The following is a 23,834-nucleotide window of genomic DNA, read 5'->3' on the forward strand; positions in this document are numbered from 1 at the left end:
CAATATCACTTAGACTTATATACCACTTCACAGTGCTTTACAGCCCTCTTTAAGCAGGTTACAGAATTAGCATATTGCCCCCAACAACCTGAGTCTAAACAAAACCTCTGAGAAGGAACAGAAAGTTGCAAATTCTCACTGTTCACATTACACCTTATAAACATAAACTCATCAGAACACATAAAGTCTTGGAATCTATGGATAAAATCAAAAAGCAAAGTTACAGAGAAGTATTTTGTCAAGTAAAGATATTCCATACCCTAAGCAGCATTCATTATTTTTTTCTGTTCATAGTTTGTTTTCCCCCCCTTCTATACACACACACACACACACACACTTTATGCCTATTTTATTTCTTTTGAGACAGAAATTGATACCTAAATATTTATAATATAAATGTTTATATCTATTGTTTTATTATACCTAAACAATTATGATGATTTGTGTTCTGAGCTGAGATGATGAAAAAATGACAGAAGATTTGTTCTAATAAGTCATACTTCAAACCATCAAGGCCACATGAAGAAGCTGTTCCTCGTTACTCTTACAATTTATGACTATGATTCTTGTTGTGTTCAACAAGATGTAAGCATTTGAGGAACTTCATATTTTACTGTTCCATGGCCACAAAAGGAAGTCCTGGAAGAAGGGGAAGAAAAAAAATCCTTATATAAATCTACATTTGCTATTTAACATCTCTTTTCCATCCCTTAATCCATGTTTTGTCTGTATACAAAGGTGAAAAGATTTATATTTTTGACAGGACTAAAGGAAGAAAGATTTATAATGCGACAATGCACATTACAAAATGTTCAGGGTGTTCTTACGACAGAAAGTCTAGGGTACTTTATCAGAAGAAAACTTGGTTCTCCGAACCCTTCTTGCTAAACTTTCTGAGCCTTCTTCCCCATTCATGACTCTAGAAATGTTTTGGGAGGTGACAAAGGAAAAATTATTGGAAGTGTATTCTGGACTGAAAATCTCTACAACATATAGGTTGTTCTTATTTTGCATTGTTTCAGAGATGTTGCTTCTCAATTTAATTGATTATCAATCGATCAATATTTTTATCATTACAATAACCCACCTTGAACATAACCAGCTAACAAATAAACAAAGTAAAAAGAAGTTTCACTGCATATATCACAAGAGGGCATGTAGTTCATGCTTTTGTATTCACTCTTGCATTTCAAAACAGCAGATCAATAGCTCCCTCCTCCACAATCAGTGGATTTCAGTATGTTTAAATCCATCCTTGCTCAGGTCCCAGACTTAAATCCATCCTTGCTCAGGTCCCAGATAGAAATGATTTCTTCCTGGATTATCAAATGAATTTAATCATGAAAATTAAGTATCAGAATGGCTATACTTACTCACGCCCATCTTGCCCACGGGTAAGATTTACTTTTTCTGCTCCTAGTTGAGCCCAAAAGAAAGTAAAGAATTGCTTGTGCCAAACAAACTCAATTCTTGAAGCATTTTCTGGATTAATTTCTACATCTGTGAGCTTTGAATAGATTTGTTCTTGCTTAAGGCTGCCCCTGTAAAAATGTGATTGAAGAAATTACAGAGCATCTGGACAGGTTTTTTTTACAATTAATTAATTGTAATTAATTGTAATCACAATTAATTAAGTTGTGGTATTAATATTGCTCATTCACAATTTATATCAATCAGATAATTCAGATTGGATGAGGGTTAGGATATTTAATTTAGTATCTGGAACCATAAAATGTACAATGTGCCAGAACACATGATTGTAATTGATTGATTGGAGAGTGCTGGCTCATGCATGAGGCAATCTACACTATGATTGGTTGTTGTGGGTATAAAGGGAGAATTTCATTCCCCCCCCCCCGCCTTTTTTTCCAGTGTGTGCTCTGTATGCCATTTGATTTACCTCATGAAGTTCTTGTGTTCCTGACTATCTTATCTGCTGTAAATATAAATTTATTTATATAAAACCACAAGTTGGTGTCAGTGTCTCTGACTTCATGTTGCTCCACAATTCCCTGACAATACACAACAAACTTTATAAAACAATCTGCTAAAGCTATACAATTTGTTTTGTAACTTATAAGACATCATAGTTCACTATGAAAGCTTTTCCATTTTCATTGTCCCCATCCTGAAAGCTGATTCTGTAGCTCATTTCATCAGCTCTAAAGCCAAATTTACAAACTACATTTATTTTTGAAAAAGGACAGCATTCCTAACTTCTTCACTTCACACCTCTTTTATTTTTTTTGTACATCATATATAATGTATGTTATTACCTTTTTAATATGTTATTTCGTAGAAGAGACCTAATCCTTGAATTAGGAGTTAGGATGTATAGAAGTCTTTGGAAGTATTCTATATGTGGCAAATATGAAAAATTCTTAACTGAATTATTGATATGATTATTCCTAAAATTAGCAAAACTAAAAATCTGCACAACAAGAAAGCATGAAGTATACCTCATAATCGGATATTCTTTCATATCTCCATTTTTATTGTGAAAAACTATATATATTTCTCCTTTCACATTTTTCATTCCATTTAGTTTGACAGATATATTATAACGCCAACCTAGGTAATATGACATATATGTTGTAAATGCAGCAGTTAAATAAATGCAAAATGGCTAGGCATGAAATACAATTAGGCAAGGATATTCATTTTTTTTTTGTTAATGAAATGAAAATAAAAACTAGAAAAAATAATCATTTAAAAAGCTTATAATTTTAAAAAATCTTAAAATATTTTAATAAATAATATTTCCAGGGCTTTAATTTCTCCAGCCCATTATCAGTACATCCCATCTGGCAGATTATCCTAGAGGAAATATAGTTTTAAGAGAAGATATTACCTATTTTGTCTCAACTGATGGTAATCTTAGCCACAAACTCAATTTAAAATCTTTCCTCATCCTCAATTATAATACTTTGAAATGGGCTGGAATGTGAAAACAAGATTTTAATTATGTATTATTAAAATAAACATTTAAAATCTTTCCTCATCCTCAATTATAACACTTTGAAATGGGCTGGAACGTGAAAACAAGATTTTAATTATGTATTATTAAAATAAACATTTTTTTAGAAAAACTAAACATTACACCTTCATTCAGAAGTGGATTTCTGCACAATTGAAATAAAAATGAGATATTTAGCACCATAAAAATGTTGTAAAGCCAGATAGTTCTCTCTTCAGAATTCAAATTTCAATTGCCTTGGGAAATAGTGAAGTACTGAAAAGAATGCAGTGTGGCATCAGAGATTTCAACAAAGGACACCAAGCAGAGTATTCCAATGAGGAAGGAATTTCTTTTTCTGAAGAAGGTAAGAATCTCTTATAGACAAGCCATTACGGATCTCATACAGAAAAATATACTATTTTGGTGTGTGTGTGAGTGTGTGTGTGTGTGTGTCTGCACCAAGTGAGAAATCAAATAAGTTCCTAACCAACCTAGCTGACAACTTTGTTGTCCAAAAGGTAGAGGGTGAAACTAGAGGGACAGCCATACTGGACTTAATTCTTACAAACAGAGAAGAAGTGATAGAGGGAGTTGAAACTGCAGGAACCTTGGGTGAGAGTGACCATGTCATACTAGAATTCAACATAACACAAACACAAGCAACAGAACATAATGACACCAGAGTCTTGGATTTTAAAAGAGCTGATTTCAATAAACTCAGAGAGAACTTGGGAAAGATTCCATGGATGAAAATCCTAAAGGGGAAAACAACTCAAGAATTTTGGGAAACTCTAAACAGTATGATCATAGAAGCCCAGACCAGCACAATACCAAAGAGAAAGAAAAACAAGAAATCCAATAAGAAACCAGCATGGCTATACAAAGATCTCTTTGGCAAATTGAAAGAAAAAAAGGGACAAGTACAAAAAATGGAAAGAAGGACATACAACTAAGGCAGAATATCAGTAGATAGCCAGAATCTGCAAAGACGAAGTCAGGACAGCAAAGGCTCAGAATGAACAAAGACTTGCAACAAAAGTCAAAGATAATAAAAAAAAAGTTTCTTCCAATAAATAACAAGAAAAAAAATCAAGGAAACAGTCAGTCCACTAAAGAGAGAAGATAGCAAGGAAGTAACAGGCAACAGAGAGAAAGCAGAACTGCTTAACTCATTCTTTGCATCCGTCTTCACGCAAAAAGAAACTATAGCTCAACCCACCAAAAACATAACTGTAAAAGACAGACCAGAAATAAAAGTTAAAACAAGCAAAAGAATACTAAGAGGACTCCTGTCTGATCTTGATGAAAACAAATAACCGGGGCCTGATGGATTACATCCCAGAGTTTTAAAGGAGCTGGCAGAGGTCATCTCAGAACCACTGCACCATATCTTTCAAAAATCCCGGAGCACCGGGAAACTACCAGAGGACTGGAAAAGAGCTGATGTGGTTCCCATCTTCAAAAAAGGAAAAAAACAAAACAGACCTAGGAAACTATAGACCAATCTGCCTAACATCAATACCTGGGAAGATACTGGAAAAGATAATAAAAAAACAGATCTGCCAACATCTAGAAACAAGTAAAGTAATAACTAGCAGTCAGCACGGGTTTGTTAAAAACAGATAATGCCAAACCAATCTTATTTCATTCTTCACATAGTGACTAAATTAGTAGACCAGCGAAATACTGTGGACATAATATTCGACAAAGTAGAACACAACCTACTTCTTAATAAGCTAGAAAAAAGTGAATAGATAGCACCACCACTAGATGGACTTGCAACTGGCTGGCAAACCGTACTCAACTAGTAGTCCTTAATGGGTCTTCATGGAGGGAAGTAAGCAGTGGGGTGCCACAAGGTTCCCTCTTAGGCCCAGTACTCTTCAATATCTTAATTAACGACTTAGATGAGGGAATAGAAGGGGAACTTACCAAATTTGCAGATGATACTAAGCTGGCAGAAATAGCTAACACCCAAGAAGGTAGGCTTAAGATCCAGATGGATCTTGACAGACTAGGACACTGGGCTGTATCTAACAAAATGAAATTCAATGTAGAGAAAAGTAAAGTCCTACACTTAGGCAAGAAAAACCAAAAGTACACATATAGACTGGGTGAAACCAGGCTCAATAGCAGTAATTGTGAGAGGGATCTTGGAGACTTAGTGGACAACCAGCTAAATATGAGCCAGTAGTGTGCAGCAGCAGCCAAAAAAGCTAATGCAATCCTAAATTGTATTAACAGAGGGATACAATCAAGATTAAGGGAAGTACTAATACCACTCTATAAAGCCTTAGTAAGACCACACCTAGAGTACTGCATCCAGTTTTGGTCACCACATTATAAAAAAGATGTTGAGACTCTAGAAAAAAGAACAGAGAAGAGCAACCAGGATGATTAGGGAACTGGAGGCTAAAACATACAATGAATGGTTGCAGGAACTGGGCTTAGCTAGTCTAGTGAAGAGAAGGACCAGGGGAGACATGATAGCGGTCTTCCAATATTTGAGGGGCTGCCACAGGGAGAAAGGGGTCAAGCTATTTTCTAAAGTGCCTGTAGGCCAGACAAGGAATAATGAATGGAAACTGAACAAGGAGAGATTTAACCTGGAAATAAGGAGAAACTTTCTGACAGTGAGAACAATCAACCAATGGAACAGCTTGCCCTTGGAAGTTGTGGGGGTGCCATCAGTTGAGACTTTCAAGAAGAGATTAGACTGCCATTTGTCAGAAATGGTGTAGGGTCTCCTGCTTGGGTGGGGGGTTGGACTAGATGACCTACAAGGTCCCTTCCAATTCTGATTATCTGTTAAATCTGTATGTCTGTGGAGATTCTCAGTCATCCATGTCATGGTTATCCCGCAAATGCTTTTCAAAAGGCAACTGGACTTTGTTTTTTCTGACTTCAGTTCAGTCAGAACTGAAGAAGCTTCTTGGATAAGAAGCAAAACATCTTCAAAGAAAAAACAAAGTCCACTTGCCTTTTGAAAAAGCACTTTTGGGACTCCCCTTAAACATGTTTATTACTCATCCTGTATATAAAAAGATTAATTGCTTAGTCTTGAAATTCTAATAGGATTATTTTTTTCTTGGATGATAAATCTTGACAGTCCGTCTTTCCACATTTAGAGACTAGAACTGCCTCCTACAATATATGTATGCTATGTTTGCATATATGACCAGGTAGAATAAGTAATTGCTCTAGTGTGATAGTTAATCATTTACTGTAGTTAAAATTTCCAGATTGGTCAGAAGAAATTGGCTGTAAACTTAGTCATATATTCCTTACAACCTCAAACACAGAAGTGAGATGTCCATGAAGGCATCCAGATAAGAAAACATGTCAATTTCTTGCAATCTTGTCAGCATGAACGTGCATTTCGTACTACATGTAACAAATGGAAAGTTATAGCTCCTTATACAGCTTTTAATTTCAGAAACATGACCCTAGTACTGAATCAATCCTAAATTAGTAGGTGTCTTTGCAGATTTGCTGGTTACATGGAATATTTCACATATACTTTATGTACTCACTGGTGAAGGGCTCCTTATACCCTGTGTTTAGATAGTAGTTTTGATTGCTTTTCTTCAGTTTATCATGGGATTGATCAGCATAGTGACCCATTACTGGGCAGCGTTTTGTGGGACATGGAAAGCAATTTCCCTAGGATAAAATAAATAGATTGGTTCCAAAGGCTTTTTTCAAGTCTTTCCCACTATAATCCTTATTGTAAGTTCAAGTATGCACTGCTATCCTGGCTTAGCGCCTCAAATTGCAATTCTTAGATGTGATTACAGGTAGTCCTCATCTAAGACCCAAAATTTCTGCTCCTAAGTGAGACAGTTGTTAAGTGAGTTTTCCCCATTTTATAACCTTGTTTGTCACAATGGTTAAGTGGATCACTGCAGTTGTTAAATTAATAGTATGGTTGTGAATCTGACTTCCCCATTGACTTTGCTTGTCAGAAGTTCACAAAAGGAGATCACATGACCCCAGACACTGCAACCATCCTAAATATGAATCAACTGCCAAGCGCCTGAATTTTGATCATGTGGCTGTGGAGACACTGCAAGTGTGAAAAATGGTTATGTCATTTTTTTTCAGTGTTGTAACTTCGATGGTCACTAAATGAACTGTTGTAAGTTGAAGACTATGTGTATTTCAGCTCTGTTGGCTGCCTGGGTTGTTTTTATTTATTCATTATTACTAATGCCTCCCTTCCCCTCCCATTAACCCACTAGCAGGAAAAGGTTAAGGTGAAGGTTTAATTTCTAAAACATGAGGTCACAGGAAGGTGGTTTGTAAGATAGATTTATCCCAGATCCTAGATATGGGAAAGTGGTGATGACACCTGCCTCTTTTGAGAGGATATCCATTGTTGCCCGCTAGATTGTCCGTGGCCTGCAGCTAATCCATTTACATTTGTAGCAAGCACACTAACTCAGTCCAGCTTTCTGGAAGTGAGTAGAAGAAACAGCCATTACAAGAAGATAATGGCGTGCAAGAGAAAAGTAATTCATTGAGAGGAATTTCCTACTCAAACCTGGAACTGGTGGTTATTTGACGGTGATAAAAATGTTTTGTGCGAACACATTCATCACTTTGTGGCATGTCACATAGCTGAGGCCTGATTCAAGAACAAAAGCTTAGAGGTTATGGATTTCTTTTTCCTTAAAAATGTGGATTTGTTCTTTAGCTATGTTGAACTTTAATACAAATGAACTCCAGCATATAGTGTTATGCTTATACCTTGAATGAACCTATTTAAAGAAGCTAATTGGATTGAACCGCAGCAGAATAGCATGCTTACCGCTTGAAAAGATTTATATGATTTGCAGGGATAGGCCAGGAACCCACTAGGGTAGAGAATGCTGTATTTGTAGTACTCATAGCTTCGTGAGTGATGGCAATTTCCAACTGAACCAATCTCTAGTAAAAGAAACAACTTTATAATTGCTTGCAATATAATGGAAACCTGATTCCATTCAGGATGAAAACAGATGCTAAAAGTTAAGCACAATGTCACTTTGTTCTATTTTGTCTGCTGCAAGTGACTTGTTTTAATTAAAAACTCTCATTTCTCATTTACTATCTTTCAGCCCACCCTACGTCACAGGGTTATTATTGTGAGGATAAAAGTAACAAAGGGACTGATATGTACAACACCTTAAGTTCATGAAGAAGAGGTGGAATATAAATCAAATGCGTCCATAATTGTGAGCACGAATAAATTAGTTGGAGAAAGAATTATAATGGAATATCATGGTTGAGAGCCCGATAAACATCCAAGATAACTTGTTTAGTAAAAATTATGTGCTGCATAATAGGCCAAATGTGGCCTTTTCACCCTCTTTGTTGGACCACCAGAGCCTCTCAAGATTGTCACACCAAAATGCCATCAAACTGAAATAATAGCACTTTGATTTTCAGTGGAAAATGAAATTAAATTGGTGAGGCTTCAAATATCTATAACACATAAATCTCTTTCTACCTTTTCCTCCATAGATGATTTCATAGGTCATGTCCTGAATCCCTTGGCAGACAAAGTAATATTTTTAAAGAGTACAGGCTCAGTGCCCCAAAACATTTTTTATTTTTTAGAAGATTATTGTTTCAAATGATATTTTTTCCAGTTTGCTGGGGATTTGTGCCCATTATTTTGTTTTGTTTTTCATTATTCGTCAAGTAAATTCTCTTGCTATTTGTCAGTGAGGCCTCTAAGGTGTGAATATCCAGTGTAGTAATGGTGGTTTTGTTACAAGATTGATAGGGAGGAATTGGATAGTGGTTCTCTCTGGTACATGGTGCATAGAATGTCATAGTTTTATTTAATGCTTGAATATGTACAGTATTAAAGAATTAAACATTTATCTGTTTGTTTCTGTCCTTGGTATGAAGCACCATGTAGAGGGAAATGATCTGTCTCATCCTTGCTATAAATTGCCTAGTATAAATAAATATTCCTTAACCTTAGAATGGCCTCATTGTTGGCAGGAGTAGGCACAGCATTTCAAGAACAAGGTATGGGAAACCTTTCCTCTTTATCCTTATTGAACCAAATCAGATGAAGTTACTTGTTATTAACTTGTCAGAAACCCCCATGAGATGGAGACTTCATTGGAATGGCACTGAATAGTCATTGGTTTGAAGGAGTTTGCTCTCTGTTATCATTTTGGAGTTCCCTTATTAGCAGAAGGGGCCTACAATCTTTCTTCTTTTCTTTCTTACCTTTAGTAGTTCTGAACATTATGTTATTTTCTCATATTGCCTTGGAATAAAGCCTTAAGTACTCATACTGGTGTGCTCATTGCTTCTGAATCCAAAAGAACCTGCAACCCAATCCTGATGGGCAGGAACAGAGCAATTCATCTACCCTATCCGAAAAGACTCAGTCTGGATTAGAGTTTTATTGGCAGTATAATGCTTATGAATGTAAATGCTGAAGATGAGAGTTAACTTTAGGAAAATGAGGATAGGGTTACCTTCCTGTTCCTGTTCCTGTTCCTGTTTTGCATCATTGCATCCAACCATAAACTTTCCACCATTGGGATAAAAGTCCATATCACCAGTGGCATTAAACATCCCAAGTCCTGTGATAAATCAAAATATGTTACATGATTAATCACTGTAATTGCTTCTATCACAAAATTTAGTTGTATCTGCCAATTTACCCAGGGATGGGATTCTACCGGTTCGGACTGGTTCAGGAGAACCGGATGTTAAATTTTCATCTGGTTCACCGAACCAGTATTTCAACTGACCGGTTGGCCCTTCCCACCCCACCCCACTCCTCCCAGGAGTCTCCACATGGCTTATTTTTGATTAAGGTAAGTGCATGCAGAGGCTCTGGAGGGCAAAAACGGGCCTTTCAGAAGTCCAGAAACGGGCCTGTTTCCAGCTTCCGGAGGGCCTCCAGGACCTGGAGAAGGTCATTTTTCACCCTCTCAGAGGCCCAGGGAAGCCTCCAGACTCTTGGAAGGGTGAAAAAGGTCCCTCCTGGAAGTTCCAGTAGGCCATGCTTACTATGGCCATGCCTACCCAGCAACCAGGCAGCAAACCAATTGCTGGGATTTTTGAATCCCATCCCTGCATTTACCTAAAGGAAATCGGGCACCGTTGCTGTGTATGATATCCACAAATCCAGCATCAGAAGGATCAAGCCGGACCATCTTAGGGAAGCCTTCAAAACCAATTGCTGCTGGGTCTAAACCTAAATCAAGAAAAAATAATAATAATACCACAATGAATTGGAATATATATGCAGACATGCATGCATATTCTTCTTGGATTCAAAATGCACATCAACAGTCCTACCATAGACTGGTAATCTATAAAAATACATAAAATAAGTCCATTATATTGCAGTGCATTTTGATTAATTCCATTTAGCATAAGAAACAAGATGTGCAATCATCAAAACACTTGACATTTTTCATATGGCAATGTTAAATCTATCAACATTTCCATATGTAAATAGGATTTGCTTCAGTTAAAATAAAGTACATAGAACTATAATACTGAACTTTAAAATCATAGCTGCAGTGACACAGTATTGGTAGATCAGGTTGACTACAATTTATTTATTTATTAAATATGCTATACTTTATTGTTTAGTCAATTGACCCTATTGAATGTGAGCACAAGCCACAGTAAAATAAAATAAAATGAGATAAGGTACAGTGAAGTGAGATTATACAGTGAAGCTATCATGAGATAAAATAGAATAAAATATAGTAGGTAAGCTAAAATGAAAGAATATGATAAAATTGTATAAGATAAAATAGAAGAACTTTATTAAGTCAATTGATTATATTAAATTATAAAACATCCAAAATACAAATAGATAAAAAGAAAATGCAGCTACCTAACAGATCATTACCCCTACAGTTATAGAGTCGGAATATTGACCCCCAACAATCTGAGTCTTCATTTTATTGACCTTGGAATGATGGAAGGCTGAGTCAACCTTGAGCTGGTAAGAATCAAACTGCTGGCAGTCAGCAGAATTAGCCTGCAGTACTTCATTCTAACCACTACACCACCATGGCTCTTGCATGCTATCTTTCAAAATTGGGCATATTGGCTGCAATTGTTCTGACCAAGGCTTCCTGAGACCATAATTAAGTACACACTTAGTTAAAACAACTCTTGTTTTATTTAAATGCTGGGAATTATGTTCATTCCCAGCTTGTAATGAGTCCCAAACAGTCCCCTTGAGACTTTCTCTCCTTTGAATTGCTGCCAACCACTAAAGTGCCAAATGAACTGTAAAAAACCAACTAAAGCACAAAGTCCATACAGAGCTCCAAGGATTAATCTGAACAGAATGAATGACTTTGCTTCCTATAAAGGTTTTTTACTTTTGCATGTCTTTTTATACCTTATGGGAGGGGCAATCACCTTCAAGCCTTACTACTGAGTCACCCCTTTTGTCTCAGTTGCACTTGCCTTCTAGCAGCTCTGCACATACGCACACTGGGAATAGGCTCCCCTTGTTCCTCTGCCTCGCTGCTGCCAGATTCTGGAGGGTCTGGAGTCAGAACACCACTCCCAGATGGTCCTGGCTCCATCTCTGCATCTGATGCAGGACTCTCATCCGAATCCTCACCAGACTTCCAGACTGGTTCCCGTTCTTCCCCACTGTCCAATTCCGCTGCCATCTGCATAGGCCGCTGGCAAACCACAACAGCGATTAATGCTGTTGTATATGTATATGTATTATATATATGTATGCATATGTATATGTGTGCGCACGCGCGCACACACACACACACACACACACACACACACACACGACAGCATTAATTGCAACCAACATGCCCAATTTCAAAAGGCACATTATAAACATAAAAAATGGATGATGGAAAATATGATTATGAAAACATTAGCAGCATTTCTTAAGCAGGATGCTTAATGCATGTCACAGGAAGTCTGAGGCTCATCAGAATCCTTATTTTACCTTTAACCTGATTTAGTTCCACAGATTGATTGACTTCTGCTTCAAGGTTTCCTGTCTTTCAATCAAGATTGCAATGTGTGATAACTCTGGTAGCATACCACTTATTCTTCCAATGCCAGGGGATTTTTTGCGAACATATTGAAGTCGTCTTCCTGCCTCTCCAGCAGTATGAGCACCAAGACTATGGCCAATGAGGTGGACATTGGAAGGACAATACCGATAGATTTTCTAATAAATCAAAAAGGGGAGAATGATTAAAATAGCATTCTTACAATTTGCAGATGAAGCAGCATTTTTTATGTATTGTAATAATAGTGACGTATTTTTAGGACCATAATGATGTTGATTACATTGATCACAATTTTCTATAGCTACTCAGCTTCAAAGTATACACAAACCACCAGACAGACTTTGACCCACTTTTTTTTCTTTTCAATCATAGTTAAATCTGGTGTATCAAAAATGACTTTTTAAAAGCCCTCAAACCAATTGAATAAGCTGCATATTCATTCCAGGATGTAGCTGATTGGTTTGCTTCTAATTTCAGCTAGAACTAGACTTCGGTTTGGAGTACTGATATTGTTGGCTTATTGTTTTTATACAAATATTCTTGAGAAGTTTTAGTGCTTAAATATTTCCAAAATGTTTAAGAAGGGTATTAGTGCAGAAAATTGCACTACATAAATGTGGGGAAACATTTAAAAATTAGCATTTGTTTTATTCTAGATTTGAACATCCTTAGTTCATATGAGACTCTGAAAAGATGCATTGTGCTATTCAACCATGGCAGTTTTGAGACTTGTGGACTTGTGGAATTCTGGGAGTTGAAGTCCACACATCTTAAATTTGCCAAGGCTGGGGACTCGTGGCTTAGAGCTTGATCTAAATATTCCTATTTTAATATATAAAATGACTTTAAGTTATTTTGAACAATTGATTCAGATACATTGGTAAATAGATTGATAGTATGTCATTTCTGCCTTTGATGTTTTCTAATATATTTAACTTAAAATCTCACCATCATAGTAATGATAAATTTAGCTATCACTGCTCCAAGAACACGGATATTGCTGCCAGCAATGAAATAGGTGCATTTAGCTCCATCTTCCCAGTCAACAACAAAACAGTTAATGTCTTCCACATCCACCAGAAGCTATAGCACCAAAGAGATATATAAAAAATATATATTTGGATGATTAATGTCAACAAAATAGATCTTTTAAAAAAATACCTGGTCACTGAGTTCTTAAGTTCCACAGTGATTTGTAATTCAGCCCCGAGTCACACAGTCCTGGCTCATCTACCAATTTCCTGCACATCAGCACATATAATAAACGTCATGAGTAGGCAACAACTGATCTGTAAGATATGCCTACTGAAATCTTATGACTCATGAAAATAAAAACACTCCAGTTGCATAAAGGGAAGAAAAACAATAAAACCCAGCAAATGATCCAAGGGCATTACTACAAATAAATATGGTTATTTTACAGCAACCAATGAAAACATTAGATAGTTGTTTGGAATAACAGCAGTCCCCTGAAGGACTCTGGTTTGCCACCCCATGACTTAAACCATATATTTGTTAAGCAAAAGAGGCATATTAAAATTTTGCCTGCTCCCCGAATAAGGAAATCTCATACCAAACACAGCTCCACAACCCAGCCATATTTTCCAGTGCTTGTATATCCATGGATAACAAAGCGGGTTTTCCTCAATGGGGAGAAGCTATAATTTTGGAGACTTGATATTTCATTGTACAATATTTTCTGCAGGGGAATTTAAAGATAATGATATAACAAATTCTTTCAAAGATCTAACATTTTCAAACCAAAGAACGTAACATATTTTTTTGGTTTTAATATTTCATAAGCCGAAATTAACTAGCTTTCATATTTTTAATGAGAAATAAATATATATGAGTGGCTCGATAGTTTTGCCCATTCATTCCCAAGTCTAGGCATTGCTAAAAGCTGTGTCTTAAAGTCTGAAGCAACATACTATATATCTTTTAGCTACTTGAACTGTATCTTGAACTATAGACTCTATTAGAAACAGATGTTTCTGACTTCTTCCATTGACAACTTACCAATCAACTTCACAGTTTCTCTAACTAACACATGGAACAAGTCTACCACTCCATTGCTGTTATCCAGAATTCAAGAAAACAACAAAAAACACTGATTTGCCTCAGTCATCAGATCATGTGGTCAGATCTTGCAGCCAATCTGTTAAAAAGTTAGCTTTTTTCTTACTCTCAGTTGCAAATATTTTTAGCCAATTTTGATATTTTAGGTAACAGTGCATTGAATAATATTAACTCAGACAATGTCTGTCCTAATAACTTTAATTGCATTGATCTACAACTAGCATTTTAAAATTCTTTATTCAGTCTGCATTTTTATACATCTAATTAGCCAGAGTCTAAAAAATAAATCTACCTGTTTCTGGATTATATGAAAGGGGAAAAATAGATATTTGCAAAGTAACTAAATTATAATCATATTAATAATAATAATCATACTTGTGAGAGATTTCCAGTTTCTTTTGTGAAAAGTGAGAAAGAGATATTCATCTTTTCTGGAGATGCTGGTAAGCCAAACAGCTGTCTCCCAGGTATTCCTGACCATGGGGGTTTATCAGAAAAGCAGCCAATTGTTTCATAACAGACTTCATTGGCTAGAGGGTATACAAAGCAAAGTCTGAAAACAATTAATTTCATTCATATTTTTTCCCCAAAATTCATTCATTTTAGGTATTTCACTGCAGATAACTTTAGGGCAGCTCATCTTAAAATATTTTAAATGTTCATACCAGCCTTCCCTAATATATTGCTTTCCAGATAAATTGAACCAACTACAGGTTTCAAACAATGATCATTTCAATTACAATGGTGATGATCGTATAATTTACGAATGTTGCATAGTGTATGTGTCACGTATTCATAGCAATCCTTCCTTAGCAACCACAATTGGGACTGTCACTAAGTAATATGGTCATTAAGCAAAACATCATGGACTGTAATGGCATATGATCTCACTTCCCTTTCAGTTGTTAAGAGAAACACCACAGTCAGTAAGTGAAACATCACAGTACCACAACTTACGGTTCTAACTCCACCTTCTCTAACAAGCTTGCTTATCACTGCTCCTTCACATCAGTTATGAAGCACACAAATGGTAATCACTTCACCATGGGACACTGCAATAGTCATAAATGCACATTGGTTGTGAAAGGTCTGAACGGCAATCATGATTAGGGGATACTGTGATAATCCTAAGTGCAAGGGCTGAAAAGCTTTTTATTATTATTATTCTGTTGTAAGTTGGAATGATTGTTAAATGAGGCAGTTGGTAAACAACAAATACTTGTATTGCATTGTCCTGTGCCTCATCTGTTTTCTCCTTATCCCCCAGAGCAGAGAAGTTGCTTAAACAAGCTATCTCTTCCTGAATTGCTTTTGTATGCAATGCAGTGCATCCCTAAAAAATGCTGTGAGTTAACAAGCTTAACCTTCATTAGCTGATTAGATCCCTCTGGCCCGGTGGCACTGCTACCTGAAAATGGTAATACTCTAATCAGTTTTATGCTGATGGCTTTTGCTTGTTCCTAGGCAGGAAACAACTGGCACTAGCACACTTCTTTCAATCTGAATTCCCCATTCTTTGTCTGCTTATTTGCTTGTAATCTCTTCTGCTAAAATGAATATACATTCAGATAACAATTTTCTTCTTGCTAATTATCCTGGCTCTGGAGTGAACATTCCCACTAGTGGGGGGTGGGGGGGAGAAACGTTATAAGATTGCCCTTTTACTCAACTTCCTTGTGAGTTGAATTCCAGAAACTTTTTTGCCATTTGGGCTTACCCAGTTCTTTGCGGTTGTATCATTCTGACACTGCAAAGCAAAGCAAAGCTGAAATAAAATTGTAAGCACAGTCATCTGATTTTCATTTTAGTGATGACTTCACTTAAAGACCCAGTCACTGAAACCAATTGCAGTTGCTATATGAGGACTACTTATATCTTTATGTTACTCCCATAAAATATGGCTCTGATCCAGGTGTTCCAAAGGTGCTTTTTCAAAAGGCAACTGGACTTTCTTTGTTTTTGTTTGAAGATGTTTCGTCTCTCATCCAACTATAAGTTCAGAACTGCAGAGGCTTCTTGGATGAGAAGCAAAATGTCTTTAAGTACAAACAAAGGAAGTCCAATTGTCTTTTGAAAAAGTACCTCTGGGACAACCATGAACTTAGTCCACAAACTGAAGAAGGACAACAATTTATCACATTTATAAGATAATTAAATTTTATCACACATTATATAACTTACAATAAGATTTTAAGTGGTTGACAACTAGTTAAGATAAAAAATTCTCTTTCCAAGAGTAATCTTGGAAATTTAAAATTCAATGAAGCCAAATCATAGCTCCATCAATATTCATTTCTCTTTGAGAAAATACCATCAACCTTTACTATAGTGGTTGGAGAAAGACAATTTGTGCTTCAGCAAGCACAAATGAAGAAAAGATCTGAAGTCTCTAAAAATTGAAGAGCTCTGCCATTCTTGTAGACAGTAATGAAACATACATATCCATACATGATTGCACTCATATTAAAACCGTACAAAATACACACACTTTCATTAGGTTTAGCTGTTGTATTTACTTGCTGGTATAGCTGAAAAAAATTGTATATGAATTAATGAAATTCATTTATATTAATCAATATAAAATGTGAAAAATGAAGAGTATTATTATCTACTTCCTTGTTAAAGTAAACATGAAATTGTTCTGAGGCAAAATATAAAGCATGGTAAATTGCCTTACCTTCTGCTGTGCCAAGTAGGAAGTACACTACAATCCAAATTAGGTTACTCTATAATAAATTTAAATAAATAGATTAAGTTTCGCTAAAGCTCATTAGCACTTCATTCCAATTGAATTCATTTTCTTCAAACATTTGCTTAAACAATTTAATCTAAGTGTTATCTAACCTTGTATCAAATTCAAATGAGTTATGTGAGCCTATCTCATTGATTTTAGTTAAATGTAATCATAACCACTTTTTAAATCTTGTTCTACATGTTGTTTTCATTAGTGTCATAACCATAAAGTGCCCGTCTTTCATTTTAAGTTAGGCTAGGTATGAGCTGGTGAAATAATATCTACATCATACCTAGTTTCCAACAACACTTTCTCTTGTTCTATTTGGTTGAAGTTAGGTATAAAAACATAGTTCTACAGAGAATATTGCTTTAAATTTCAAAGAACTTCTTTAGAATTCATATTTATAGTGAATGAGAAAAATTATTCACATAATGCTACCTCATTCAGTCTCCGAAGAAATGTAGCTAAACCAGATCAGTTTGTTTGGCTTTACAATTGGTTTCTGTAAGCAACTTCAAAAGCACTTCATACATTGGATCATAATTATTCATGCAGAATTAAAATAAATGAACATTAATATGAATATTCAGGACACAGCATTTACATATTAAATAACTGATAACACAAATGTCTTATGTAACACTCCAAAACACAAACTGTGGCTCCTCTGTCACTATCAGTCCACAAATTGGAATTTTCATGATAAGCTTCCACAACATAGGAATAATATCCTTAAGACTGTCATGCCACATGACACAATTGAATGGCAACAAGGTAGATTATTATTAGGTACATGTATGAACTTTAAAGTCCAGACATCTTATTTTTACTCAGCTGTATGAAAGCTATGTATCTCATAGATATTAAATTCTTGTTCAGTACTCAAGGTGCTGTACAATATCTTGTCCCAAGTAGCTGAAGATACAGTTTAAAGCTTTATAAGGAGAAAGTGAAATTTACAGGTGTTTGCCATATTTTATATTTTTGATTGATCTATAAAGAATTTTGTAACTATGTGCCCATAGTCAAAGCAAATCATTTTTATGAATTGAAAGAAAATAATTTGCACAAAACCTTGAAATAGCCAATATTTGAATTAAGTCAGCCAGTTTTAGATTTTAGTTCTCACTCAATAATTTTTCTAAAAATTTTAATACTGTGTGCATTACATCTCATTGAAGAGATAGACTTGTTTTTGAAAAACCTGCCTAGTATAATTGCAAATAATGGTCATATTAAAGGGATTTAACTCTGATGTTTAATAAATAATATGAGCTGATCAACTGATCAACATTAATCTTCTTGTATTTTATCAAATTATATGGAGAACTCCATATAACCACCTCCATGATTTTAGGATGGTTGAGCAGGGAGACCTCGTATGTATTACTGAGATCCAACTAGGTAATGATAGTGGTATTACTGCCTCTGAAATCTGCTTGGCTGGGTTTTGGATCCTCTTCAGCCTAGAGACTAGGACTTAGATGGGTGTAGCACTTACCAATTACCACTGTTTCTGTTCCAGCAGTGGCAAGGAGAGAATGCTTATGTGTTAAGTTGGGCTGTAGAAACAAGTTGGAGCCTATTGGCATATTGGCTTCTTTGATATCGATAGGGTTCTTCCCTTGGCCTCTGGTCCTAGTTGCTGAACTGCTGGTGACAATCACTTGTCTTTTGGTGTTGGAGGACTTCAATCTCCATGACTGAGGATCAATTAGGCCCAGAAGTTAATGACTCTCTTGGCTACCATGGACTTAGGTGTTCTTGGGTCCAACACATGTGGAACACACTTTGGACTTTGTCTTTCTTAAAAAATAAGGTTTATGTGATCTGGATATATGGAACTTTACTATTGTTCCTTTGCAATGGTTGGATCATTTCCTGGTCCAAGTGCAATTGACTTTCTTCTGAGTTGTTCCTAGGGCTGGATCTAATCAAATGATTTGCCTCACGTATTCCAATGGTTTCTGATGGTGCTTGCAGTTTCCTGACAATCTGGCAGGTGAATCTGTTGAAAGCCTGATTTCCTGTTGTCATTCTGGAATGACCTTGTAGTGTTCAAATGAAGACTGGGGAGGAAGATGAATTGGATTCCTTTAGGTACATGGTACATAGAACTTTATATTCCCTTGTAATGGTTGAGTATGTAATATAGAATTAAATAAGCATTTGTTTAAGTCATTAAACAGTGAAGTTATACTTTGGTTTGCCCTTTGTGGATCATCTGTATAAAGAAAAATCATTGTTTTGTATTGTCAATCCAAAAACTTAAAAAAACAGATGGCCACATGCATTCAGTCTTTCTTAACTTCAATGTCTCATTTTTAGCAGACCTAGATATAACATTCCAACGAAGTAGCATTCCAAGAACTATTAAGAACTTCTTGGCAAACTCCAGTGAGATGAGATCATCAAAAAGGAGTGTGAGTAACGGTGGTTCAGAGCCAGTATAACTTAATCAAAATTTCCACAGAATGGAACTTTAATGTAGACCTAACTGGGATGGTGTTGCATGTTTGCTGGTTTTGAAAGGCTCTTCCCAACTTCATATCTTAGATTCCCTGACTGATAGAAGGAATGTATGACTGTTTTGTTCAACATTCTCAAATGTTCTTTGATAGCTGTCTTAGTCACAAATGTGAGGTTGTATGAGGCACAAGCAACCAGATTGACATGGGAAAAGTTCAAGTTGACTACTTTATTGTAATCTACCTATGATACAGGAATATCCCCAGACTGCTTCTGTTCTCTTGGGAACAAATAGGTAATGTCCCATGGAATTTGAGTGGTGGTAGTCAGTCCTAGATCTCTTGCAGCTATGCAATGACTCAAGGCTAATTCTCCACTTGATCCTTTCCTGCCTGGCAGTTTTCCAACAGATTGACTCTATACATTTGAATGAATGAATCTAAGATGAAATTATAGCCTTTATTTTTCTTCAGTACTATTTGATTATTGACCTGTTATATTCCTCAGAATTTCTGAATATTCTTAAAATGTTATCTCATGTTATGTTATTATTTTATTTCCTTATACTGCTTTTGAATAAAGCCCTAAATGCTCATTCTGCATAGTTATTGCTTCTGAATGAACAAATCAAACCAAAAAACCATGGGACTCAACCCTTCTGGGGAGTAGCTTCTTTCAGTGAGCCAATCTTAGATGGTATTTGGTTTACTGGGAGCTTGCAGGAGATGAACTGGCAGATGTGACATCCAGAGTGCTTGTGGAGGTGGTCAAGGAGTGAATCTACCTGAGCATAACTATTGGGACAAAGATGGTGAATCAAATATTCTAGAGAAAATGGATTATCTGGATACTGTGCTGTTTTTTTATAAAAACCAAATCTAGATGGAAGCTATAACTATGGATCAATAAGAAGTTCATTTAGTTCATTTTTACTTAAATTAATTAACATAGTAGCATTTGCAGTTTTCTTCCCAAAGAGGGTAGACCTCTCAAACCAGCACAGATTATAGAAACCAGACAGATTTGATCAACCAGGCACAACTCTGTGACTATTTAGCTTTAAAAGCTGGATTCAATTGATTATGGATTCATAACCATCTAAATTATGTCTGCTGCTTTTTCCTGAAGGTTTCTTATCTGTAACATTTATATGGAAAGATGGGAAGAATCTGAGTTTTAAAGAGTTGCATATGAAAAAAAAGGATTCATCTGCTCCTAGATGAATGTAGGGAGATGCTCTCTAACCCTCTCTGGTGATTTCCAACTTTTCCTTTTCCTATTAAGGATGCATGGTTTCTTGCATTTCCTTTTGGAAATACATGATAAAAGTCTTTATCCCCAATGTTTCTTTCCTTCCAATCCCCATGCCAAACAGTAGCATCTTAAACAGTAGCATCTTACCAGTTGCATTTCTATTCTCTTAACAGTCAATAGTCCATTCTGCCCTCCCATCCCTATAGTCTATATTATTAGCCACTTACCATTCTAAGAATTCTTAATGCAGTGAAGTTTTCCATTCAGAATATTCTCCTTTAATACTGTGCTGTTCCTCCCTTACTTTGCTCGGCACATTTCTGAATAAGAGATGCAGTAAGATGACTTTTTAGGGAAGTGGAGTTTGATTGATGCGCAGGTGTGCATTCTGTCCGTGAATTTTAATCAAGCAGGTTTTGTGTGTGTGGGCTGGGCTGGTGATTTGCAAGATTTGCATTTGGATATTTCCTGCTATCATTATCTTCATGGATTTTACTCTGACTGACTCCCACTGAAGTTTCATTATTTGTTACTTTTCAAAAGACTCAGCCATGCAGCACAATAATTGTGCCATTGAATTTAACAGTTTTAAGTTCTCTTTTATATAATCCTGTCATAATATTTCAGTCATGAACAATTCAAATAACAGTTCTTCTCTCCCCCACCATCATGATTTTATGCTTGACAAAGTTTTTGTGCCAAAGCAATTTATCCATCCATCTATGTGCTGTTTAACATTTTAAACTCACACCTAAATGTTAATACTGTCATAACTACAAGAATACATTTTCATGTAATAAAAGGATTTGACTGCTCTAACTTTTAGAAATGTGTAAATGTTGCATATGTGTCACTCAATTCTGAAACACCCCCCACCCTATGAAAATAAAGTCTTCTGATCAGGAAAGAAAGAGGAGGGAAGTTTAGAGTGGAGATGCTGGAAACAATCTGAGCCCCTACAAGTGTGTTTTCCTGATAAAAATTCTACCTGGATTTTTGTCTTCTGCAGACTTTGGCTGGATCCTGCTTATTTTTAAATCTCTCTCTCTCTCCTTCTCTCTCTCTTTCTCTCTCCCTCCCTCCTTCCCCCTCTCCGCCTCTCCACAACATAGACACAGACTTCAGAGGATAATTAGGACTGCAGAAAAAAACAATTACTATCACCTGCCTTTAATCGAGGACCTGTATACGAGTCAAAAAGAGGGCTGTGAAAATATTTACAGACCCCTCACATTCCGGACATAAACTGCTTCAACTCCTTCCCTCAAAATGGCACTATAGAGCATTGCACACCAGAACAACTAGACACAAGAACAGTTTTTTCCCAAAAGCTATCACTCTGCTAAACAAATAATTCCCTCAACACTGTTCAACTATTTACAAAGTGTACACTACTATTACTGTTAATCTTCTCATCACTCCTTACCACACATCCCCTCCCACTTGTGACTGTGTGACTATAACTTTGTCGCTTGTATCCTTATGATTTATATTGACTGTTTCCTGGTATGATTGATTGCTTATTGCACCCTCTGACTATCATTAAGTGTCATACCTTATGATTATCGACTCCTGACGAATGTATCTTTTCTTTTATGTATACTGAGAGTATTTACACCAAGACAAATTCCTTGTGTGTCCAATCACACTTGGCCAATAAACTATTCTATTCTATTCTATTCTATTCTATTCTATTCTATTCTATTCTATTCTATTCTATTCTATTCTATTCTATTCTCCCCCTCTCCCTGTCCCTCTCCCTCACTATTGTCTGGACAGGTTCCTGAAGTTTTCTTGCCAAGGTTTTTCAGAAGTGGCTTGCCATTACCTTTTTCCTGAAACGGTGTGGGCTGAAACAGGGTGATTGACCAAGAGTCATCTAGTTGGCTATGAGCCTAAGGTAGGACTAGAACTAAGGGTCTCCCAGTTTCTAGCCTGATAAGTTAGCTCAGAGGTCTCCAAACTTGGCAACTTTAAGACTTGTGGACTTCAACTCCCAGAATTCTCCAGCCAGAAAACAGGTTCTAAGTTTGGGAACCCCTAAGTTAGCTAGTAGGCCAAAATGGCTCTCATAAAACTTAATTAGCAATGTGGAAAAAAAGAGAAGCAGGTACTCAGAACTAAAGGTTAGCTGAAATTAATTAGTCTTATGAAAGTGTTTTATTTTATTTATTCAAAACATTGGTTGCACTTATAGAATACTTATAAAGTGGAGGGGGGGGAGGGAGGGAGGGAGAGCGATTCAAAATATTATCAAATGGAACCTATATAGGTCTTCTACTATATGTAGTACTTTTATAATTCTAGTATTTGTTTGATGTTCAGTCTAGCTACAAGACCAAAGAACATGTTTCTCTTGTAGCTTTCATTAACTAATACCTGATTCCAAAGTCCAAAAGAATTAATCAGTTTAGAGTGTACTTTGGGGATGGAATAGGGAAAGCATTCTCCCTATCCATTTCTGTATTTTGTTGGTACATTAGAAAATTGTAGTACAAGAATTTTGTAACTGCTTCTGGGTTTTCTGAGCAACTTTCTGGATAATGCAACAGTTCAGAACTCTTTTACTACACCTAATTAATTATAACATATCTACAAACCTAAACTCCAGTTATGTAAATATTGCCTCACCAGTATATGCATATGCATATAAATAAATTGATGGTTAGTTGATGAACTCCTTGTGAAATACAAAGGGCTGCCTTATCAGGGAAAACCTGTTCCAACTTTAGATAATAATAGTAAAAACAATCCAGAAGCTTTTCTTTATTCAGTAAGAAACCCAAGACCAAGAACAAAACCTTCAAAATTCACTTTTTCCCCTCCTGTGCATTCAATGAGTCCTTCCCATGCATACATGGATTCAACAGTATAATAACTTTATTAAAGATTAAAATTAATATATATATATATATATATATATATATATATATATATATAAAGTAGAATAAAACAAAGATTAGAAAATTCAGAAAGAAAGAACAAAAATATATATTAAAAAAATGACTTTCCACCTTTATCACAAGTACAAACAATTTTAATAACTAATCACCTTCTCTTAAAATACAACAAATAATCTCTCCTACCCATATCCTATCTCTTAACTATAATCCACAAGTCATTTCAGTTCTGATGTTCGAAAAAGTCAGTTAATGGTTGTTAGAGATAATATATCTATTTTAACCTTGTTCTTACTTCTAACAATCTTGATTTTATATTCCCTTAAAATAAAGTCATAGAACTTGATTTATCTTCCTTTGTTGTCTTTTTTCACAAAAATCTTCAAAACTTACAAGATTATTACAAA

At 35.8% G+C, this 23,834-nt stretch overlaps 1 protein-coding gene across 1 annotated transcript; it reads right to left on the reverse strand.

The window, feature by feature from the left end:
• Window position 1: 1 nt before the first annotated feature.
• LOC113439041 (pancreatic lipase-related protein 2-like) lies at window positions 2-18,396 on the reverse strand. Its single transcript, XM_026704655.2, has 12 exons — window positions 18,306-18,396; window positions 14,443-14,597; window positions 13,562-13,687; window positions 12,937-13,071; window positions 12,017-12,146; window positions 10,056-10,169; window positions 9,442-9,549; window positions 7,770-7,888; window positions 6,493-6,622; window positions 2,460-2,571; window positions 1,374-1,541; window positions 2-639 (listed from the first exon to the last, which is right to left on the reverse strand). The coding sequence occupies exons 1-12, from the start codon at window positions 18,394-18,396 to the stop codon at window positions 576-578; spliced, it is 1,452 nt and encodes a 483-aa protein (XP_026560440.2). The 3' UTR covers window positions 2-575.
• Window positions 18,397-23,834: the final 5,438 nt, after the last annotated feature.

This window comes from Pseudonaja textilis, chromosome 4 (genome assembly GCF_049901715.1).
Source record: "Pseudonaja textilis isolate UNSWEBS1 chromosome 4, rPseTex1.2, whole genome shotgun sequence".
Lineage (NCBI taxonomy): Eukaryota > Metazoa > Chordata > Lepidosauria > Squamata > Elapidae > Pseudonaja > Pseudonaja textilis.

What these genes read in the sequence shown, in the direction of transcription:
- LOC113439041 (XM_026704655.2), bottom strand. Translation starts at nt 18,396, where the DNA reads ATGCCAATAGGCTCCAACTTGTTTCTACAGCCCAACTTAACACATAAG. An exon ending in AATTTATCATTACTATGATG is followed by an intron (nt 12,147 to 12,936) that starts GTGAGATTTTAA and finishes TTGATTTATTAG; the next exon opens with AAAATCTATCGGTATTGTCC. An exon ending in CATATAAATCTTTTCAAGCG is followed by an intron (nt 6,623 to 7,769) that starts GTAAGCATGCTA and finishes ATTTTATCCTAG; the next exon opens with GGAAATTGCTTTCCATGTCC.